Source organism: Pundamilia nyererei, unplaced genomic scaffold (assembly GCF_000239375.1).
Source record: "Pundamilia nyererei isolate P.nyererei 1_Seehausen unplaced genomic scaffold, PunNye1.0 scaffold00048, whole genome shotgun sequence".
Lineage (NCBI taxonomy): Eukaryota > Metazoa > Chordata > Actinopteri > Cichliformes > Cichlidae > Pundamilia > Pundamilia nyererei.
This window is the reverse complement of record NW_005187449.1, coordinates 3,237,900-3,261,736: the sequence shown is the minus strand read 5'-3', so window position 1 is coordinate 3,261,736 and position 23,837 is coordinate 3,237,900. Positions and strand designations below refer to the sequence as shown.

The 23,837-nt window shown below is 43.6% G+C and overlaps 1 protein-coding gene across 1 annotated transcript; it reads left to right on the top strand.

Annotated features, from left to right (window-relative positions):
• Nucleotides 1-5,169: 5,169 nt before the first annotated feature.
• klf11a (Kruppel like factor 11a) lies at nucleotides 5,170-11,796 on the top strand. The gene is made up of 4 exons (XM_005732782.2): nucleotides 5,170-5,343; nucleotides 9,103-9,324; nucleotides 9,552-10,356; nucleotides 10,451-11,796. The coding sequence occupies exons 2-4, from the start codon at nucleotides 9,136-9,138 to the stop codon at nucleotides 10,744-10,746; spliced, it is 1,290 nt and encodes a 429-aa protein (XP_005732839.1). The 5' UTR covers nucleotides 5,170-5,343; nucleotides 9,103-9,135; the 3' UTR covers nucleotides 10,747-11,796.
• The last annotated feature ends 12,041 nt before the right edge of the window (nucleotides 11,797-23,837 follow it).

The following is a 23,837-nucleotide window of genomic DNA, read 5'->3' as shown; positions in this document are numbered from 1 at the left end:
ATCTGCAGATCGGTGTTCCCAGCCCAAGGTCGACGAGCTTCATGGCAAGTTTCAAGGGGATGATGGTGTTAAATGCCGAGCTGTAGTCGATGAAGAGCATCCTTGCATATGTGTTCCCTTTCTCCAGGTGAGTGAGGGTGGTGTGCGTTGCCAGGGCAATGGCATCCTCTGTGGCTCTGTTTGTCCGATAGGCAAACTGAAGAGGGTCCAGTGTGTCAGGGAGGGAGGAGCAGATGTGACCTTTGACCAGCCGCTCAAGGCACTTCATGATGACGGATGTCAGTGCAACAGGACGGTAGTCATTCAGACAGGAGACCACTGATTTTTTGGGAACGGGAATGATGGTGGATGCTTTGAGGGACGTGGGGACCACTGACTGCCTCAGGGAGAGGTTGAAGATGTTGGTGAACACCTCTGCCAGCTCGTTTGCACACACTCTGAGTAGTCGGCCTGGGATGCCATCTGGTCCTGGAGCTTTGTGAGGATTTACCTTTTTAAAGGTCCATCTCACAGCTTCTGTTTTCAGAGTTAGAGTTGCAGCCTCACTGTCCTCCTGAGGGTAGAGGATCTGCTCTCTGTTGTCTGCGTCAAAACGAGCATAGAAGTTGTTAAGCTCGTCTGCAACAGATGCAGTGGGCTGAACACTGACTGTGTTGACCTTCTTGTAGTCAGCATTCACCTGCTCGCAGCGGCTGAACACAAACCCTGCTGCTGTTTTGTTGGTCTCAGAGTTGTAGTTTTAGTTTTTCATCAAAGCTCTTTAAACTCATCACTGTGTGAGTCGAGTGGATCTCCAGCCTTAAACTAACTATCCTAACCTATGAGCAGCTGTCAGTGGTTAAATAAACCAGACGAAACCCGCTGAGCTTGGTTTGTTTGGGTCAGGTTTGGTTGGAGGTCAGCTCATGTGCGAACACAAACAGTCTGACACGCCTGAGCCGGGCAGTGGACGCCCATTAAAGACTGTAGGAACATTGCCATGGGGGGCTGTAATTCTTGGAAGTCTGGGAGGAGGAATGACCTTTGACTTTGCAGTAATGTGCACCCCTGCTCCCGTGGAGCCGAGGATTTCTACCTGCTGTTCACAAACTGTAACCGACATGGAAACTGAGTCTAGGGCTGGGCCATATCATACTATTCACGGTAATAGCGGTGTAATGTTGGGCAATGATAAGAAAATGAAATATCGCGATAGAATATGGGCAAAACGCACATGTGCAGTGCCTTTGTTTTCATACGCACATGGCGGAAAAAGCATGGCGGCGACGGAGAATAAGAAGGGCGAAAGCGGATCGTTGAATGAAACTGAAGAATTGGTTTGTAAAAATGGTGCAACTTCAGTGGTGTGGAGCTGGTTTAGCTTTCGTCCGTCAGATACACAACAAAGCACTATTTTTGGTAGAGCATGCTAGCGGGCCGTCGTTATTACCGTGTTCTTTGGAAAATACGGCACACTTAAAATCAATCCTTTGATTTTTCCGAAAATCGACAGCGCCCCTTATAATCCCGTGTGCCCTATGTATGAATTCTGGTTGTGTTTACTGACCTCGAAACAATTTTATGTCGTACACGGCGCTCAAAAATCTGTCAAATGCTTTAGTACGACTTTGCTACGAACCCGCACCGCTTGATGGATTGTCAGAGCATTACGGCTATCGTAGGCAGGCACCTCGCGGAGTGATACGTACTGTGCTTCAACATAATATTACCGTATTATGTGTGTGTATAACCCCTTTTTAAGTTTTGTGGATATTTTACATGGTTATGCTGAGGATATGTCGGCCAATTTCCACTGGAAATGCCTTTTGGTTAAACTGTCAGCAAGGAATTTGCATTTGCACTGTTAAATTTTTATATGACTTTAATGCACATAAAAAGCAGCTAAAATCTGCTCACGTCGTCAGTGTTTTTCACTTTTTAAGATTATGTTCACATGCATTTGTCATTTCAGCCACTAAAGCTTCAACTTTTCCACAAAACCCAAATTTTATTTTATTTTTCTCCAGAAATACACGTGCGTCTAATCCTTTCTGTATTGACAGCAACATGTCAGTGATGTCAAGCTGTTTCTTATGTTTTTATGCCGAGGATATGTTGGCCAATTTCCACTGGAAATGCCTTTTGGTTAAACGGTCAGCAAGGAATTTGTATTTGCACTGTTACATTTTTATATAACTTTAATGCACATAAAAAAACAGCTGCTTGTTTAAGTGAAAATACATTGATTTTCTTTTTTTTTGCACTAATAAAGTTGTGGAGTTGTAAAGTATTTTGTCTAGTGTCAATTATATCATCAGTTATATCGTTATCGCAAATTTTCACTCCAGAAGGTTCACATGTTCAGAGTTGCTTCTAGAAAAGATTTTATATATTAAAAAAAACTTTACTCTCTTCACAGGTATGTGAAAACAAAGTACTTTACATTTCTGTTGTAAGAACATTATACTTGTATTCATGTTACTCTTTATTGTTGCAGAAAAGTCTTGTGTTTACAGGACATCACTTTAGAGATGAAATCCTAGAATTTTACTGCTCAGACGGTTTGTTAGTACAGCAACCTCACAGCAGCCAGGTCATTAAAAATGACCAATGACATGGAGCATTTTTAATGTCAGTAAAAATGCTTTAAAACACTCCAACAGCACAAACACGGTCCCGAGGTCCAGTTCAGGGTGAAGATGGCAGACAGCTAGCAGCTACGTGCCACCTGTCAGTCAAAGAAGCCACTTCCCTAATAATGCAAACTGAAGCCAATTGTGATATTTGTCTCTGACTTCTGATATGAAGATAAACTGTTGGTCTCCTTTGTCTTCAGTATATAAAACTGTGCCACCTGTATATAGTGATACCCTTTTTTTGCTTATTCCTCTCTTTTGCTTTCTCTTTATTCTGTAACTAAAGTTTAACGGCAGTTTTATGAAGAAGGAAATTACTTACAGAGACTAAACAGTTGGTGTATCAGGCTGTAAACATGTTTATTTCTGCTGTAAAATTTTAACATAGGACTGACTCACTTTAGTTGAACCATGGTCACTAAAAATGCAAAGATTTATTACATGTGTGTGATGTCATGATTCAGACTCTGTGTTTCTATGAATTATAATCAGTAAAGTGAAAACGTGTCCTTGAATACTTGAAAATCTCTGCACCTCTACCTCTGTACCTCCTCTCTTGAGTTTGGAGAGTTTTTAAATTTGAGGAGGTTTGAGGGTGCCGTCACCCTGAAGACAGATTCTCCTTTGTGTCTCTAGACTTGTGTCTCTAGACTTAGCGCTGAGGTTCAGGTGAGGTCCAGGTGAGTTTCCTGCTGCAGAGCTGGGACATGGCTCACTGAGCGCGCGCTGTGGTTTCTGCACTCTGACTTCATGCTGCAAACAGCTGAGCTCAGCCTCCTACTGCACAAGCCTGCGACTGTTTTCTGCCTGGAAACCGTTTTTTATGGACGGATCGCCCGCCTGTGTTTTTCTCCCCCCTCCTTCCTCCTTTTTTCTCTTTTTTTACTTCACAACCTCACTGAACTTGGAGTTGAAAATGAACTCACATCACCTCGGCCTGCTGCCTCTGTTCCACTTTCATCTCTGCAGCTTCTCTGACATCCAGGATGTGTTTGAGCCGCCACCGCCGACCTGAAGGTGCTGTGAGGCAGCAGGTGAAGCTGAAGGTGCATCTTTGTCTGACTTAGACAGGATGTCATCACTTCCACCACACGTGTCAGAACGATGACGACTGCGGTGATGATAACGATGCGGCTGCTTAAAGGGTTAACCTGCAGCGACAACAAAGGAGGGAGGAAGAGGAGGCAGTGGGTGCTGCCTTTTAGCCCCGCCCTGAAATTCTTTATTGGAGAGGCTGTTTACAACCTCGCCGCATAGGAGTCCCCGGGTTCATCAGCCCTGCGGGGAGGGGGCGAGGAGGAGGGCTCACGAGAGCGAGGAGAGAAATGTTACAGGAAGAAGACAATAAGAGACGATGGTGAGGCCTCCAGAGCCGCCGCTTTGTTTCTTTGTCTCGTTTCTGTGAATTTAACGTGCACATGTCTGAGGCTCCGCGCGCACGTGAGGAAGAGGAGGGAGAAGAAGACGAGATTGTGTAGTTTCAGCTCTGCAGTGAAGAGAAAGTGTTTACATGTCCCTGCTGCAGCATGAAACAGTGAGCACATCACAGCCACGCCACACCAGCTTCACTAAAGAAGGAAAATCTGCTCACGTCGTCAGTGTTTTTCACTTTTTAAGATTATGTTCACATGCATTTGTCATTTCAGCCACTAAAGCTTCAACTTTTCCACAAACTCAAAATTTAAATTTTTTTCTCCAGAAATACACCTGTGTCTAATCCTTTCTGTATTGACAGCAACATGTCAGTAATGTCAAGCTGTTTCTATTATGTCACCAGTAAAATTATTTTTTTGTCTTAGCAGTGTGTCTCATTTCTGACATTAAATCATAAGAAAGCATTTTTAAAATCTATTTCTGTTTTACATGATCACGATTCAAAGAATATGTATGTATATACACAAATTAATTCCTAATAGAAAACATGTGAAAGTAAATGTGCCTGTGTTTGACAGAAAAGACCTCATTAAAAACACTCAAAAATAAGATTCTGAGTTTTCAGTTAAATATAGAATAGTGTAAATGCACCATAACTGTTGTATTTTAGGTAAATGAGTGTGAATAAACAGGTATTTCTTAATGATACTCCATATTTAGAGAGGCTGAGACAGTCAACACGCTCCACACTCAGTGTATTTACTAACGTTTTACCATGATTTTAACCGTAAACGTTTAAAAACATGCCGGTGACGCGGTGTTTCTGGTGTGGCCGTGTGTCTGCAGTGTGTTTTTCTCGGTTTTACCTGCTTTCACCTGTCCTTTTTTGTTCCTTTTTCACTCCATCTGCAGTTTACATGCCTGTCGCGCGCGTCCCCGCGGTCCCGCCTCGCGCCTCCCAACCTTTCCCCCAGTTCGAGCGCGCCGCCGGGTTCACCGGGTTTACTCTGACACCGCTGACTCCGCGGCCACGCCCCCCGACAGCCACGCACCCCGCCGCGGGCCAATCGCGTGACGCTCACGTAGCGATCACGCACCGCCTCGCCCGTGATTGGCCGCGGCCCGCTACACCTTTGACTTTGATTGGCTGCGTGTTACCACCCGCCAGACCGCTCTGAATTTCGTTTCTGTGTTTTTTGTTTTTTTTTCGGTGCTCTCAGCTGAAGCCAGTCTGCTGGCAGCGGCTCAGCGCTCCGACTGAAGCTCCAGTAGCTGTACACGGAGTTGCCGCCGACCCTTTCTCCACTCCTCCGTCCGCTCTTTCTCTTCGTCAACTCAGCCTCGCTGCTGTCAGGTCAGTTTCCAGAAACTTGGAATGTTAGAACTGTGCGGTACCGCCCGGGGCTCCAGAACCTCCGGGGACGGAGCGGTTCTGCAGCCCCGGTCGGGTTGTTTCGGCTCGGCTCGGCTGGGCTGGGCTGTGTTGGCGCTGTCTGCTGGTTTATCTGAGGTCACAGTGAACCCAGTCACTCCTGTGTGTGCGCGCGCGCGTGAGCAGTACCAACAGTTGCATCCCTGCAGTGCATCGCTCACCGCTGCAGAAACTTTACAGATGTTTTCTTTGTTTTGGTACAGTTGATGCTTTCGGTTCCGTGTCGTCGATTAATTAGCCGGACAGGATTGACTGATTTGATTGATTTTGATATTTTCGAGCGGCTCTCAGCGTCGTTGTGTTCAGTTTGTTTCTTTGGCTTGTGACAGTGAAGCCAGTAGTTTGAGTTTCACCTGGCATGTTCTCACTGTTCTCTAACACAGATTAATTGATTAATCCGATTTTAAATTTTTTAGTAAATTTATTTTGTCTAAGTTTGTTTTTGCAAGTGTGTTTCAGTCTTTCGTGTGCCAGTTTGTTTTTCTTTATTAAACATGACATTAATTTGATTATTTTGATGTTAATCATGCAAATTTTTCACTTCCTTTAATATTTTGGCTAAACAGTTAAATTGATTTTCATCCTCTTAATGTGACAGTAAATTAATTATTTTGACAATGATCAGATGATATTTTCTTTGGTTTGACTAAACAATTAATCCATTAATTGTAAACCTGTTGAGCAAAATAATCTATTATTAATTTGATGACTCTCATGAATTTAGATTCTTTGGTCTGAGCTCACTGTAGTAATTAAAGATCGGTTTCACTGTCACTGACTCAATAAAATGTTAAAATCATTTACATTCATTTTGATTTGCATTTGGCTCTAATAGGAAACGCCTGCTTCATTACTGCTGATTTAAAATAATCACGTTTTCATGAGTGCATGTTTTACCTGTTTAAACAGTGTAAAGCAAATATTTGCACCTGAAGCTGACGTGTAAAATTCTGGGTGTTTTTGTTCTAAAAACCAGTTAAAGTTATTTTCCATAAAATAAATCCTAATGTGGCGTCTCTGATTTTCCTGCGATTTGACTGTGTGAATCAGACTCAGCCTCAGTTTCATCCCAGAAATCTGCACTGAACACAAAGAAAATGCAGAGGACGAGAAACCTGACAACACACCAGGAATCAATCCGAGTCACGCAGAAAAAAAGATCTCAGAATTAAAAACAGAAAGTGTGTCTGGAGCAATAAATGCATCCCAAGCTTCTCAATCAGGTGTGAGTGTGTCGGGGAACAGGTGTTATTAATCGTGGAGCCCAGTTGATTATTAGCACATTAAAGGCAGCGAGCGGCGTTCATTTATGAGTAAACCTTGTTGTTTCTCTGTCAATAGGTGTGGTGTGTTTTTGTGGTCGTGGGGAATCAGAGTGCGGGGTCTGTGTGTGTTTGTGTTGAAACGGATTGTTTTGTCCAACTATACTTCCTGTCAGGAGCTTCCTCTCTCTATCTCTCTCTCTCACAGGGAGAGTTGGTTCATGTCAGTGTGGGAGGAGGAGTGGGCGGGGCTTGTTCATGATGGGGTTTTTTGGTTTTGTTTTGTTTTTTTCTCCTATTTTTGTTAGCACCTCCCGCAATCTATTCTGGGTGCAGTGAGGTTCCCCGTCAGGCAGGGTGAGAGGTTGGGTGTACCCACTATATCCCCCCCCCTCCGCCTGTTCTCTCTGTTTACATCGTTATCTCTCGCCCCTCGCTTGCCCTCCTCCCCCTCTTCCTCCCTTCCTGTACGTGCTGCTAAGCAGATGCCAGCCAAGCAGCCAGGAGCCCTTTGTCCCCGAGTCACCTCCCATCTACAGTTCTCGCCCCTTTAATTAATTAATTAATTTCCTGACGTGGTAGATGCAGCTCAGCCGGAGTTGGGAAAACTGTGACATCATTGGTCATTAGATGGGAGGTGTTTGGCTTTATCCGTGGAGTAAGAGGAAGAAAGAAAGAAAAAGAAGCTGGGCTGTGAGGCAGATGCTCAACAGTTTATAGGATAGTGAGCACTAACAGTGCGTTTAAGTCATATGGGAGAAAGAAGACGGTCCACTGCCTGCTTGCCATCACCCTCAATTAGCTTCCAGAAGTTGCCTGTGTAGCTAAAGCCCAACAGAAACTTCGATGAGACCAGAAGAAGCAGCTGGTTGTGGCTGAACTACCCTCTGCCCATGTCTCTACCCATGCCCCTCTTTAGGTCCAGTCAGATGAAAGTGGGCTTTGATTGGAGCATGACTGATATACCTGTGAAGCTGATATTGGCTATTTCCCAATATATCATTATCAGAATGTATAACAGCCGAAAAATAAATCAAAGTAAGGAAGACACGGGAGAAACGATTACTTGTCCACGAGAGGACACTCTGCAACTTCCCTGTTGGCAACATATGTTTGGAAACTCCCACCAAATTCAGTCTTTAAGTCTGATGTTATTAGCCATTTCCGGGTCCAAACTTTGCTTCAGGTCCCAAAGTCAAATGAAAACTGTGGCATAACTGAGAGTTAAAAACTGTCTAAATTCTTTCATGTTCAATAAAATGGTCAGTGTGGTTTCTTTACCAGGTGTAACAATTACATTTAACATCCGGGCATCCATGAAAACTGAATTTATGAAGTTTAATGGAGTTCGAAGTTAGCAGGGAGTTAGCTCGCTAGCTTCCATGTTTAAAAGTTGCTACAGTGGTAATAAAAACCCAGAGACCGACAGTGATTACTGACCATTTTTGGGTCTTGTTCATATTAAATAGAACAAGATACAAAACATTAAAATATGTTAAAAAGACAACAGCTTAATAAACACACAGCAGTTTGAACCCGGAAGCAGGGTTCATACGTCATCACTTAAGAAACGAATAGCAACCAGCTATTGATCCATGCGGAGGTGGGCGGAGTGTAATCAAATGATCCTTGACTTGTGATAATAAAATAAGGTTACTTTTACTCCATCATCATAATATTGCTGCAGAGACTCATAAATAACAACCTAACAAACGTCTGGGAACTTTGTTCATGTTTCCTGTGTTTTAAATTTTTACTTTTATATTTTGAATCAGGTTTAAACACACTCAGGCTCTAGCTTTTAGGGTAGTGTAGCTGAATGTGCCAAAAACTGCAATACCTCTAACATCCAGCAGAGGCTCCAGCAGCATTCAAAATGGTAAATGGCCTGTATTTATATAGCGCTTTACTAGTCCCTAAGGACCCCAAAGCGCTTTACATATCCAGTCATCCACCCATTCACACACACATTCACACACTGGTGATGGTAAGCTACATTGTAGCCACAGCCACCCTGGGGCGCACTGACAGAGGCGAGGCTGCCGGACACTGGCGCCACCGGGCCCTCTGACCACCACCAGTAGGCAACGGGTGAAGTGTCTTGCCCAAGGACACAACGACCGAGACTGTCCGAGCCGGGGCTCGAACCGGCAACCTTCCGATTACAAGGTGAACTCCCAACTCTTGAGCCACGATCGCCCCAAAACAAAAAATGGGGCAGAGACAGACATGCGGCAAAGAGCCACGGGTTGAACTCGAACCCGGGCCCCCCACTCTCCGGGCCACCAGCGCCATTTGGTCGTAATTCTGCGCTTCTGAGCTGATTTTTGCTTTAAAATCACAGAAAATAATCCGATTAAAGTGACGAGAAATGCTAAAGTCTTTTAAAACTGACCTTTGATCTCTCGACTGTTCTCAGGTCAGCCGTGTGGACAGACAGACAGCAGCAGCCATGGAGCAGAAGTCGTACGTCGAGTACCATGACCTGGAGGCTGCCGAAGCGCTCGTCAGCATGAGCTTCTGGGGTCAAAGGTCGCACAAGCCCCGCCCACTGACGCCCACCTCTGACTCCTGTGACTCTATCCAACTCCACTCGGAGGGCACAGATACACCAAAAGACCTGATCGCCCTCTCCTCGCTGGTAAGAACCAATACAGTCAGAACGTTAGAAAATGTTAAATGCACACGCATGACTAAATGACCTCATCAGACACATCGTTACCATATTTATAAAAATGTAACACAAAAAATTCTTTCTAGGTTTTTCATTATTTAGTTAACTACTTAATTTGTTTTAAGTAATTTTCTTCTGTGAATGAATTCGTAGCATTTGGGATCCGTCTGTCTAACACCTGCTTTCTCTCTCAGTGTATAACTCCGCCTCAAAGTCCAAGCTTCGCCGAGGCCTCTGCAACCCCCATCCTCACCATCGCCTCCAAACCGCACTTACCCTCCCCCGCCCTTCACAGTGACCCCCATGCCGTCACTTCAGAGACCTCAGCACTTGCACCTCACTCAGAGTCAACCTGTGTGGCTCCGCCCAGCAGAGCGATGGCCACCAGTGTCATCCGCCACACCGCTGACAGCCTCAGCCTTCCTCTGCCCAACACCGAGCTGTCAGAAACTTCCACGCAGCCTCTGCCACCACTTCTGCAGACGCTTCCAGAGGAGAAGGACGACCCTCCCCCAACTCCCGACACCCCCCCATCGCCTCCCGCCTCAGCTTCTCCACCTCACTCGCTGTCTTCCTCACCGCTGCTCTGCCAGGTTTTCCCGGTGAACGGCCGAACGGGGATGATCTCCGCCTTCGTCCAGGCCCCAGTTCAGGTGCAGGGGCCGGGCGGGCCCAAGCCAATCCTTCCCCAGTCTCCCACTTCCAGCTTCGCCCAGCCGCTGCTGCTGGGCTCCGCCGTGCCGCAAGGGACTGTGATGTTTGTGGTGCCACAGCCACCCGTGCCCCAGCCGCAACCAGGCCCGCAGACCGTCATGACCTTGGGCAACACCAAGCTCCTCCCACTCGCCCCAGCTCCTGTTTACATGCCGTCAGGAGCGAACAGTGGCACCTCGCAGGCAGACTTCTCTCGCAGACGGGACTACGTGTGCACCTTCCCTGGGTGCAAAAAGACCTACTTCAAGAGTTCACACCTCAAGGCTCACCTGCGCACACACACAGGTATGAGTCACCTCAGGGGAAGGAGAACCACAGACAGACACTCACCTGTCTTATAGACATGAGCTAACCACTTACGTGTCCTCTTGTTCCACAGGTGAGAAGCCATTTAGCTGTCACTGGGAGGGCTGTGACAAGCGGTTCGCCCGCTCCGATGAGCTTTCCCGCCACCGCCGCACGCACACTGGTGAGAAGAAGTTTGTCTGCAGCGTGTGTGAACGGCGGTTCATGCGCAGCGACCATCTGACCAAACACGCCCGACGGCACATGACTACCAAGAGGCCGTCATCGTGGCCCGGCGAAACCCGAGACCTCAGCAAAGGCGCCCTGCCAAAGGGTCAGAACAGAGGACCGGCACTTCCCGTTGGCGTGCTGGTTCCTGCTGCCAACTAACTAACAGACTAGTGTCACTCACAGGGCCATCTCAGGAGCCCCGGGGGGAGGGGCCAAACACCGACCAGACTCTTAAAGAGTGACTGTGACTGGTTGTTTCAATCAGCTCCGCCCACCACATCAGGACGATGTTTTGTACTCGGCTACGTTTACACGACCTCAGAACAGGGTCAGACACACCTGGACTCATTTTACAGGGACCTGTCCTGCTCACTTCCTGCTCTGAAGGGTAGCTTAGCATGAATGGCAGTTTAAAAAAAGCCATCCATTCATGATCTCTCTAAAGAAAGACGCCATGGCTCAGTTCTTACTGGCTTCTCATTGGCCAGGGTCTGGAAGCCTGCTGAGGGGAGAACAGTAGATTTACTATATTACTATTATAGATAAGCTATATTAGTATATGGAAGTTCAGGAAACAGGCGCCATTGAGCGAGGGCGTTTTGTCCTTAACCGACCAATCAGCATGTGTTAGCAGAATGCTTACAGCTTCACTGTGAGAAAAATTGAAGGACCTTTATTACCAGGAAGTGATTGCTCTTCTATATAAGGAGATCTGTCACTAGCTGCTGTCAGCTTGTCACAGAAGTGACAGGAAAAAACCCAAAAAGACCCAAAAACCCTGTTGGTCCCATGTTTGAAGTTTCAGCACATGTATGACGCAGACAGGAGAGCAGAGCAGGTCCCTTCAGGAGTTTAAGGCCGTCCTTCGAGTGGAGGAGGCGCTCAGATGAATCCAGTTCTTTTCTATGTTCATGCTGCCGAGAGTTGAACGATCTGAGTGCCGCCGTTTTCCTGTTACTTTTGTTAACGTAGACATAGCCGTCATCAGCAGAGGACAGCAAGCTTTCTCCACCATTCTCAGGACATTTTATTCCCACGATCCACAAACACACCGCCGCAGGGGGAGGAGGACCTGAAGGCACCAGGCTGCTACTCACTCACAGACATCCACACAAAGCCGATGTTGCACTGGAATATTTTTGAATCTCACTTGTTTTTGTACTCTCTCTCTCTCTCTCTCTCTCTCTCTCTCTCTCTCTCTCTCTCTCTCTCTCTCTCTCTCTCTCTCTCTCTCTCTCTCTCTCTCTCTCTCCCCCCCGCCGTGTACCATCACGGCTGCGTCTTTTTAGCGACTCGTTAGTGACCTGTTAGCGACTCGTGTACACTCTTATTGTTTGCCAAAGCCTCAGTATCATGCTTCTTAGCCCACTTCTGTTCTGACTGTAAATACTGTAAATATCTTGATATCTATATGAGTGTTATGTGTAATCCAATCTACATTTATTCACAGTACGAGATATTAATATTTTAAGAGTCTGTGGACAGTATTCATTACTGTGATACTACCTACTATCTTTGCTTTACACATTATTATTATTATTATTATCATTGTTAATATTATTATTATTATTATTATTATTTAATAAACATTCGTTGAGGAAAGTGCTGTTTTTGATAGTTTGATTTGGCCCATAGTGTAGCCAGTAAAAATACCTCATGTTATTAAATGTTATTCTTAATAATAACAGCTTATATTAAAATAATCCTTTTCTTTTTCTTTCGAACATTTACCTGTACACCACGGTGATGGTGAAGAAAACTGCTTTTATAATAAAATGTTACCACGAGGCTGGCACCAGCTGTTTTTTGCGTTTGTCTGCAGTCATTGTTTCACTGAGAATTTCAACAGCTGGAAAAACTTTACTCATCAATACTTTTGTGATTTTTGACTAAAAGTCGAATTTTGTACTTGGCGTCTGTGTTTTAAGCAAAACTAAAACGCTGCAGTGAAGCACATTGCTCCAGCCTGGCTCATGTTACTGATCCAACTCCACAGTAAACATGCAGCACATTTTAAATCCACGTGGATGCCCCGGGGGTATTTGGGGTTCAGTAACTTGCTCAGGGACTCTTCAGATGGATGCAGTAGCTGAGGAACCTCAGAGTGATTAGCATCTCACTCTAAATCTTGAGCCAGTCTAAGCACCGTGATTTTTTTTGGAGGGGAACCCTCAGGTCGGGTGTAGCTTTTCAGTAAAGTCCCATACTGGATGTTTCTTTGCATGTAGGCGAGTGAGTGAATTCAGTGAATAATCAGCATTGTTGACCTCAGTATAAACTGATGTCTGATTTGTTGGTGTGTAAACTCCACCACAAGCTGCACTGACCTGTCTGTATGTAATCACCATACTTCAATCTGTTTTTCACCATGTTTAACATAATTCAGCAGCTGCACATCCTGTACAGATCCAATATCTGATTTTAAAAAATGTATTTTATGTTCACATAAAACATTTACATTTCCAGTTTAACACGTCACTTGCTCTGCAGTGCTTACCTTTAAAAATAATCTCTCATCTTGCTCAACTGTCCTCCTTTTCCCCATCTCGGAGTGAGGTTCTCATTCGTCTTCCTGCCTGTTGCACAGCAGCTGGGCCTTTGTCACACAGCATGTCTGAGAGCTAAACTGCACACTAAGAGTCTGTGTTTGCTTACATTTGATGAACTCATTTAAAAGTTGGATTTTAAATTTCCTGCCACTTAAAAAGCTTTCCTCCCTTACAAACAAACAAATGACCTCTAAATTCAACTTCTACACATACAAACATGTGATTTTATGATCTGACATTAAGATCAATTAAAAGGTAAGTCTAATTTACCTATTTAAAATTATTTTTTCATTTGCCAGTGGACAGCCATCTTTAAAATGGCCACCATCTTGAGTTTTAAAATGGCTGGTGGGCTTTAAAAACAAAACTGTACAATAAAGGAGTTGATGTGGCCTCAGAGCAGGAAGATCCTGGCTTTGAATGCACCAGCCGGGGTTCTCCCTGTTCCTTGGTGGGTTCTCTAGCTTCCTCACACATGTGGTTTAGGTTAACTGGTAACTCTTGGCCAAAGCTGTGAATGTGAATGTGAATCTCTTCACTCTCTGACAGCTGGATGGATAGTCTCCATGTTAGCTGGCACATATGAGAGAGATAAGTGTATGTACTTATATCCCCCCAGGAATAGTCTTCCTGTAAAGCTCAGTTATCGGCTGAACTATTAAACATTTTAAACCCATTAATACATGAAAATTAGCACCTGTTCTAGGCTAACTCGCACTTGTGTAATGTTTCTGTTAAAATGGTAAAAAATAAACGACATCAGCATGTTTTCACAAATTAAAGGAATATTTAATGTTGTAATATTAGATTAACAGAATAGAACAGTAAAGATTGCTTATAAAATATATATTTTAGGCTTGCTATAGCAAATTAAAATGTTATGTTATGTTTAAAATACTTTTTAAAAATAGTTTGGGCACAAAAAATTAAAGCATTAATTGGCATTAAGGACATAACCAGGTTAGCGTTGCATAAAGCTAGCTAGTACTGGCTTCATCCACAGGTCAGAAATATCCAACTGTTTAAAACTGACTGTAGGGTGAAAACACCACACAAAGAAAACCCTCAAAGCAGGACCGAAAAAGAAGATTTGGTTGAATGTTTTTATTTTTAGTCTAAATGTGAAAACAAGTCGGACACCACAAAGTCAATGCTTTTATATATTTCCGGTATAAAGTTTGGCGCTCAGGAGAAAAACAAAGGAAAGGTACGGGAATAAAATGACCATTGGAACTGCTCATCCCAAAATGCATCCCAACGAATGACCTCTGATAATTTTTTTGATTTCAGTAAAAACAAAATACAGTGTGTAATTTGTGTACTTACTGTTGTGTGTAACTGTATTTGGGGCTGCGTTTTGTTCCTGACTGCAGTGCCCACTTTTTGACTTTGCTGTTAAACGTTTCCATGGAAACAGCACCATGTACCAATCAGAGACATTGCTTTTTGAGTTTAGGATTGTGGGTAGAGTAGTTCTTTTTCTCGACATCGTTAATAAGAGTGTTATTCTTCAAACATCGCAGCTGTCAATAAGACGCCTGTGGATGGCACATAACCAGAGTCCCTGTGGACATTTATAAAGGTTACTGCTAATAAATAATAAACTGTTTAAACTAACACAGGTTCTTCTGTGTGAAGGTTAGCTAATGCTCACAATCCGATATCACATTACAAATGAAACATTTCATTCACATGCAAACATTCACGCTCACTTTTCTGATTGTTGTTCCTATACATTCAGAGGAATGCATAAAAAATGAGCCTCACACATATCAAGTGAAACTCGTATGTTTTGTTGTTATTTTTTGTCTTTTTGGATCATTTTAAACGCCCACCGTGTTCAGTCAGCGGCATTCATAAATAAATCACAGCCAGTCCTCTTTATTTTCCTGATTTTAAGTCCTTCACTGGGCAAAATGGCGGCTTCGTTGCGCTGTGTGGAGATAAATGAGGTTAATTCTCCGGCTTCACAGTTTCGTTTCCTCCGTGTGTGAAGTTTCTGCTCCACGACAGCAGAGTTACACAACCTGAGCTCCGCGCTCTCTGCCCACACCACCAGGTAGCAACCGCCATCCAATCACCACGTGGGGCTGAGGGGGTGTGACCAATGGGAGCACACGTCGTCATGACTTGGCCCGTGAGAGGGGGCGTGTCATCTGTGTGGAATGGTTTCCGCCCCTTTGTCTTACTGACCGACATTCGGCTGGAGCCAAAGTAAAATATAAAGTAAAAATAGAAGAAAAAACAGTGGAGTCTGGTGGAGGCCGTGGGCGGGGAAACAGTGACGCCATGTGGTAATGTGAGGTATTAAACGCACTACAGGACAATAAAACAAACGATTATGACATAATCACAAGTATTACCCCTGAGAGCAGATATGTATGAGCCTAATCTGGCTCAGTTATGGCAAATGACCAGTGGGCGCTGGAGAAAAGTAAACATAACATTAAAAACCTGAACAAAAACCATGTAAACCTTAATACATGGGGGGAATATTATTCAGCAGTAAAATACTGTGATCCACAAATGATTTCAAAAGGTGGGTTCAGAGGATTTATTTTACCCCCAAACAGATTAAAATCAACCCCAAATCTTCAATAAATGACACATTTAATATTTCAATTTGCAAAACAAAACAAGGGTATGGAGGGAGGAGACACTGGAGGGAGAGGGGTGAAGCCAAACACCCCTCTCCAGATGGAAATCTGACAACAAACCTTTGGAGCAGAACATTTCTGATGTGGCTTCTTGTTTTCATGTCTAATGACAAATATAAAAATGACTCTCAAAATGCCTCAACGCTGGTGTTTTTCTGCATCAAGTACAGAAAAGATTTAAAGAATGCTGACCAGTCAGTGGTAGATGCTCCTGGATTGGGAGCTTTGGCTACTGCACACATGGCTTTCCTTCGTGATGAGGGAACTGTTGTTGATGCTCCCACTTTAGGTACTGGGAAATAATGGCTACTCATTTGGCAGGCAAGCGGGAAAATGGGATCTGGAAGGGCTGTTTTCAATCTGAAGTCCAGCATCATCTCCACTGTTTGGCAGAAGCTCCAGGTTGTTGTATTTCCCTCCTATAGCCAAACTCATCTCTAACTGAGAAGTGCCCAATGAGTGTGGTGTCATCTGCAAACTTTAAATTTTACTGACTCAGTTGGTCAGTTTTCCTAATCTTTCCATGAATGGTCTGATGGTGTACTGCTATAAATTATGGGATGTAATGGCCTCTTCTGCCTCTATAAAGGATCCTTCAGTGTCTCCTCTACTAAAGGAGTGTCACGGGGGTGGAACGGACTCAGGCGCAGACTGAGGTAGCACAGTTCAACGACACTTTATTAATCACACTGGTGCGCTATATACACGTGAAGGGAGGGGGGAAACACCAGGGTCCCGGGGATCAATAGGCTGGGGAGACACTTCTTCGCACTCGCTCTGCTCCTCGTCCAAACAGTCTCCACACAAGCAGCTCAGCTCACTCTCCTACTCACGGGGTCCAGGGGTCACAAAAGGGCTGATCCAGGTAAACCTGTTTACACAGATGAGGGTAAGTCGAAGGCAAACATGGGAACAGTAGAATCGCAAGGAAGCCAGGCAATACTAACGAGAGTTACTCAATATTCCAGCGACGAATAGCTCAGAGCCCCAGCCTTAAGAGCCAGAGAACTGCAATTCGCTCGAGATCAGCTGCAGGTGCGTGGGCCAAGGGCAGGAGCCCAATCAGAGCTCCGCCCAGGCAGACAGGTAGGAGAGAGAGCGAGAGAAAAATAACAAACACTTGTGGCCACACTGGGCTGGCCGGGGAGGCACAGGGACCATGACAAGGAGGTAATAAAGGAAACACTGAAGCTCCTTTCCTCAGTATTTAGAGGATTCAATCAGCTCTGATTATGGCTGCACAGACTTCTAGATCAGTCTCTACATTTGACTTTCAAAGTTTGTTTCTTCTCTGTAATGTTTGAGCAAAAATGTTCAGCTCTCATTTCAAGACACACTTTGGATCACTGTGTTGTGTTTTTATTTGCTGGGGGAAAAAACACAACATCTCGCCATTAAATTTCCATTCTGCTATACATATGAAGGAAATGTACTGCTATGTGCTGGCAGGGTTTAATGGATTTATTTGTTTCGATGATACTAAACTGGATATTTTCATATTGATGACTCTGAATTCAGCTGCTGGAACCTCCAACTGATATTTGATGGAAAAACATTCAGTATAGAAGAAAACTGGCAGACTAATCAATAATAAAAGTAATGTTTGGTAGCAGGTTTGACTGAGCTCAGAGGCAGGATGGAAGAAGCTTCTCATTAACAGTAAATCTGAAGCTTTTAACACTGCTGATTGTTTTTTGAATTGACTGAATATTAATGGACTGAAGCTTCCAGCCACAGTGATTCATTGTGTGTCAGTGAATGCATTGCGTGTGCTGGGCTGCAGCTTCATGGTTCCATCTAGTGGACTGATAGTAGAAGTAGAGCAGCTGATGGCAGCTTCCTCTGCCTCGCACTGGTGTCTGACTGCATTCAGCTGACATTGAGAGGAAGCAGAAAAGAACTGGCTGATATTTGGACAACACACATGATGGAAAGGAGGACTTCAGTTGATGTGCACATGAATGATTTGTGTTTCCTCTGCAGGTGAACTTAGAAAGTGAGCGTGAGCGGATGTGAATGTGAATTCAGCAGCATGGAGCAGTGTGAGCACAGAGAGGAGGGAGTTCCTACCCTTGAATCCACCCTGTGTGGGGAATATGAGAGCCAGACCAAAGCTTGGAGGTGAGAGGACAATCTCTGACTGCCAGGACTCTTCTCCAGGTCACAGCTCAGCACTCACATCACTGCTCTATCAATATTCACAGGAACCTACCTGATGATGATGATGATGAGATGATGAGATAGCCTTTATTTGTCAGTTGCAGGTCTTTTGCCCACAACCAAGATGACAGACCTTGCCGACCGTACATACAATACAAACATCACATTGGGGAGACAGGTCAGGCTAGGTAGCGAGGAAAAAAACATTGAAATGTGTAACACAGAAGGATAATGCAGGTATGCACAGGTATCAACAGACCATAACACAATAAACACAGACAGCAACATGGGAAAGAGTTCCAGTGTGTACATCTGATCTGGGACCGCTGCAATCTTTCGACTGCGCCTCCAGCTGACCCGATGTCCACATCATGGGGGAGGTAAGCGTTGGAGGTGGCGTTGGATAGGGAGGGTGATGCGTCAGTGAGTGCTTATCAGTATCAGTATATGTATGTGTGTGCGTGTCCATAGTTCAGCTGAGACAGTGTCCTTCGCCCCGCCAGGCTAAGTAAACAGTCTTCCAGCCAACCCAGGTGGCCTTGTAGGGAATGGGAAGGAACAGACTCAACACAGTCGTTATCAGGGAGTTTTTGTTTGGCTCCAGCCTTGAGCCCACAGCTGGCGCCGAAGGGGTAGCCGGATTGTGATGGTAATTTTTATTTTGCAAACAACTCATGAGAATTTCAAGCTGTTTTTAACACTCCGACACTGGTCTCTCAATGTCCCGTTAATAGCTGCAAGTTTCTCCGTGATGTTATTAGCCGTCGATTCTGTGGTCTTGTCACTCTTTTTTTGCTCACATAGCAGATTCTGAGACCTCACGACCGCAGCCAACTGATCCGAGATGTAGCTTCCACCCAGAGATGTTGTTCTGAGTTGATTCTTCCTGATGTAATGTAAACCTGGACCTGGACCCAGCTGGGTGTACTTAAACGGTGTAAGCCAACAACCCTGTACTGCAGAAAGAGGAGCTGTTGTTCGGAACTCACTGATAGCTGTCAGTTTTGAACATCTGATGTTGTTTCTAGTCTCTAACCAGCATCTCAAAGGAAGCCACTGAGCAAGGAATTCATTTATTCTATTAAAAAAAAAGTCAAAGATCCTGAATTTTTATATTATTCTGAAGAACAATGGATTTCCTTTTTAGAGAGGAACAATACACCAGCTTTATCTGCATATACATTAATGTAAAGGTGGTCTGGAGAGGTAAAATAATTTCATACTCTTCATATAAAAAACTAAGACACTGAAACATGCACTTCAGGAGGTGAAGAAACTGGAGACCCTTCCTTAGGGATTAATAAAGTATTCTGATTCTGATTCAGCCACATGCCAACAGAAATAATTTGTAAACTTATTAAAAACACAGAATCTAAATACTTTCTTTTTTTTTTTTAAACAGCAATAAAATGGAAAACTGTTCTGTTCTCTATCCATCCCATCCATTCGCTTATCCTTTTCAGGGTTGCTGGAGCCTATCCCAGCTGTCATAGGGCGAAAGGCGGGGTACACCCTGGACAGGTCGCCAGTCTGTCGCAGGGCTAACACACAGGGACAGACAACCATTCACACTCACACCTAGTGACAATTTGGATTAATCAATTAACCTATCCCCACAAGCTGCATGTCTTTGGACGGTGGGAGGAAGCCGGAGTACCCGGAGAGAACCCACGCAAACACGGGGAGAACATGCAAACTCCACACAGAAAGACCCCGGCCTGATGGTGGAATTGAACTCAGGACCTTCTTGCTGTGCGGCAACAGTGCTAACCACCGTGCCACCGTGCTGTTCTGTTCTCTAATTGAAAAAAATAAACAATCAGAAAAATCGTCAACAGAAGATGCATCTGGACACATCACACAAGATCACAGGGTAACAAACGTTTTAGACAATATTACTCAAAATTAAACACTCAAGAGGGAGGAAACCTGTAGGGGGTATTTTACAAGCCTGAACATTCCAACTAACAGGCAGATTTTCCAGTGCCAGTGCAGCTAGCTAAACAATGAGGAAACACTTACTACTAAAGAGACAGACAGTGAAAGTGGACAGTATATTTGACTTTATATTCTTGGTATACTCTTTGTATTCTTCTGCTATCTGTACCTGAGCAGTGGTAATGCGCACTCTTTGGTTTTAACTTAAACGTGACGAGGGGCAGCACAAAAGTGATCACCTTAAACTGATTTTTAGTTTTAGCATCCTTATTTTTCCCAGAATTATTGGTTCTGTAACTCGTTAACAGACAGAGATACATCTATGTCCATTTTTGATGTAAATTAGCCTTTATACATTTAGTGTTTCATTTCAACAGGTGTTTAGCCTCTCTCACAACTTTAGTCAACCTGTATTTCGACTCTTTGAAACTGTCACTGATCCTACTCCAAGAGTGTTAGTAAGTCTGGAGATGTGGGACCTGATTCACCTGAGTTGCTGACCAGAGGGAAGCAGGTCAAACAGGTAGTGGGCAAGGTGTGAGGTGTCACCTGTGATGGCCCTGGTTTACCTGAGACAGGAAGATCTGGCGATGGCCTCCAGGGTTGGTTGGACCCTCAGTGCAGCCTACCTGTTCTTACTCGTAGCCCCTGAGTACCAGACATCAAGCTGGAGGAGAGCACGCTCTCCAGTGAGGAGTTGTAGAAGGCCAGCAGCAAATTCTGGTCCAGGTTATTCTTCCTCAGGACATGGAGGAAGTGCGGCCGCTCCTGGGCCCTCTTTAGGGCAATGGTGTTGTGGGTCCAGTTGAGATCAGCAAATATGTGGATGCCCAGAAACCTGAAGGTGGAGACAGATTCCACTCATTCTCCATTGAGAGGGGAGTGAACCTGTCTGTGCCTCCTGAAATCAATGACGAGTTCTTTTGTTTTAAGGACATTAAGCTTCAGGTTATTTTCTGAGCACAAGTTCTCTACCTCCCCATTCTCATCTCCATCAGAGGTAAGCCCAACCACATTGGTGTGATTGGCATACTTGATGATGGTGTTGGTTGGGTGGGTAGGTGCACAGAAGGGGGCTGATCCTGTGGGGATCCGGTGCTGAGTGACAGTGGTGTTGAGAGGTTGGGCCCAAGTTGGACTGATTGAGGTTGGTTTGTGAGTCTTCAGTCTGACTGAGTCATTCATAAAGTATTCTGTTCCAGCTTCTGGAGGACAACATCATCACTTTTGTAAAGAATGAGCGGAAGAAGATCCAGAAGGTTCTGAGTCCAGATTATCTAAAAGGTATAATTTTTTTGTTATCACTGCTTTGCCGATGAGATTCAACACTATATTCCAGTCAAAGAAAATGACAAAGGGTCATTTTAACCACTGCTTAAGTGATCTAAAAACTTTATATGTCTAAATGAGAATAAGACTGTGGTGGTTGTTTTTGGTTGCCCCAAACAGCTCAACAACTCTGCTTGCACTCTTGGCCCTTTAGCTTTTCACACTCAATATTTGTAAATGTAATTAAGTAGGGTCATCTGCTTAAATGTATCTATCAGTATTAGGCTAATGAATGTGTGTGTGTGTGTGTGTTTCAGTCGCTTTGTTTTTATCTTTTTAATGGTAAACTTGCTTAAATCAGTACCCTGTGACACTATCACCACTCATTTCTTTCCCATTACCTATGTTGGGTAAAAAAATCTAGTCATTTTATTTGAACTTTTTTTCTTGGAGTATTTATATTTCTTTATTTAATTAGTAAATTATTGGAAGCTAAGGGATTTATTGTGATAAGGGCAAAGAGTTAAAAAACGCACAAACTCAGAAGTTCTAACAAAATATTTTAACACATTGTTTTTTCTCTTGTCCACTATTTTACTTTTCAGGTTGAGGAGCTGCAATCTTTCAGAGATAAGCTGTGAAGTGATTTCTTTAGCGCTCAGCTCCCAGTTCTCTAGTAAGAACACCTCGCAGGATTCAGGAGTGAAGCAACAGTCTACAGGACTCAAGAGTTCATACTGTACACTGGAAACTCTCAGGTCAGATCAACATATACATTTGTTTATTCCTTCAGAAATTTAAAAAAATAAGAATTGTAGCTACCAAATACAGGTTAATTTATGTGTTATGTTTTACTTCTACCTACGTTACTTAAACTGTCAAATTTCTTAACTGCTTAACTAAACAAACTTTGGGAAGGGAATTTTTTAACCATCACCGAAACAAGATTAAATATTGCAGAATATACTTCTTCCTGTACCATGATTACGTGTTAAAACCAGTGTTGTCTTATTTTTTTTCTTATTAATTCTTCCAGACGAGAAATTGTAGACTCTCACAGAGAAGCTGTGAAGCTCTGTCCTCAGCTCTCAGCTCCTTGTCCAAGTCTTAGAGAGTTGGACTTGAGTCACAACGAACTGTGCGGTTCAAGGGTGAAGCACCTGAGGAGTCCCAAGTGTACAATTGTCAGGTCAGATCAAGAGATATTTTTGATTCTTTGAGAAAATAACCAATGAGAAAAGATGTTGTAAACATTATACCTTTTAAACATAATTTTCACTGTTAGTATTGCTAAGTGTTCTCTAACAAGACTGAAGCATTTTCATCTGTGAAAACACAGAATTTCATAATCTAATAAAATTTTTGGCAGATTTGCTTTGATCTCATATTTTCACAATACTTTAAAAGTAACTATCAGTCTGTTCAGGCACATTGTGATGAAGCAATCAGATTATAGTATACAACATCACTGAAAATGCTCACTATCATGCATTTTTGCAAAAGCTGCAGTAAAAAACTATGGAAACTGTTTTACTGGTAAATGATACATAAATAAATAGGGCAGCACGGTGGCACAGCAAGAAGGTCCTGAGTTCAATTCCACCATAAGGCCTGGGGTTCTCCCCGTGTTTGCGTGGGTTCCCTCCGGGTACTCCAGGTGTTTGTCCAAAGACATGCAGTTTGTGGGGATAGGTTAACTGAATATGCTAAATTGCCCATAGGTGTGAATGTGAGTCAAACAATTTGTGGTAACTTGCTATTTTTAATTGAACAACAACAAAAATAACATTATGTTTTATCATCGTTTAACACTGAGATTTCTACTACAACACTTAATAAACCACTGTACATAAGTATCATATCTGTAATGCAATTATTTAGCATTATTTAATAAAACTTAATTATTTAATTTCCTTCTAGAACCACCTAGGCTGTTCTAAAATATCTGTTCATTACATTATTTTTGTGACCATAGACGGTCACGTAAGGGTTTCTCAACAAACACATTCAGTTATGATCAAATATGTTCACAGTTCGATTAAAATTGATCCAACTGATTACCATTATTGCTCAGTAGCAGACAGTAACTGCAAAACTGAGTCATTGTCCATCCCGGACACCAGGGGCCGAAACTGAGCGACCCTTTCTCCTGCAGCCAATTAGATAACCCGGAAGCAGTAACAGGAAGGTCTCCAGCTGGATATGGGTTTGATGAGGTCTGATTTTTGAGGAAAGTGAAGCTCAAAGTTTGTCTTCAGAGGCTGAAAGCTGCTCAGATCAAAGATACAGAACATAAATCAGCCTTTAAATCAATTTATTTCTGCTCGAGTGACTCAAAGAAACCGACTAATTCCTGCAGATTCGTTTTTCGTTTACATATTGCATATGTTTACAGATTTTTGTTGATGCCAGTCTCTGATATGCAAACACACAGGACGCCTGTAAATGGAGAGTTATTGTAATGTCGGGCGTGTTACGTGTATTTGGCGCTAAATCTCCATGGTGACAGCTCATTTAGATGAGAGGGAAGCAGAAAAGGCGCCGTTGACTGAGCTTTAATGTGAGTTTAAACGACAGCCCTGATGACAGACACTTTAAAGCAGAAATCAGTTATTCAATGTCCATATGAGGATCCACATGATTTGGAACAATCCGCTGAACTCAACTGCACGAACAC

Coding starts and splice junctions, on each gene's coding strand:
- klf11a (XM_005732782.2), top strand. CDS start 9,136: ATGGAGCAGAAGTCGTACGTCGAGTACCATGACCTGGAGGCTGCCGAA. Junction 9,325..9,551: donor TGATCGCCCTCTCCTCGCTG/GTAAGAACCAAT, acceptor TTTCTCTCTCAG/TGTATAACTCCGCCTCAAAG. Junction 10,357..10,450: donor TCACCTGCGCACACACACAG/GTATGAGTCACC, acceptor CTTGTTCCACAG/GTGAGAAGCCATTTAGCTGT.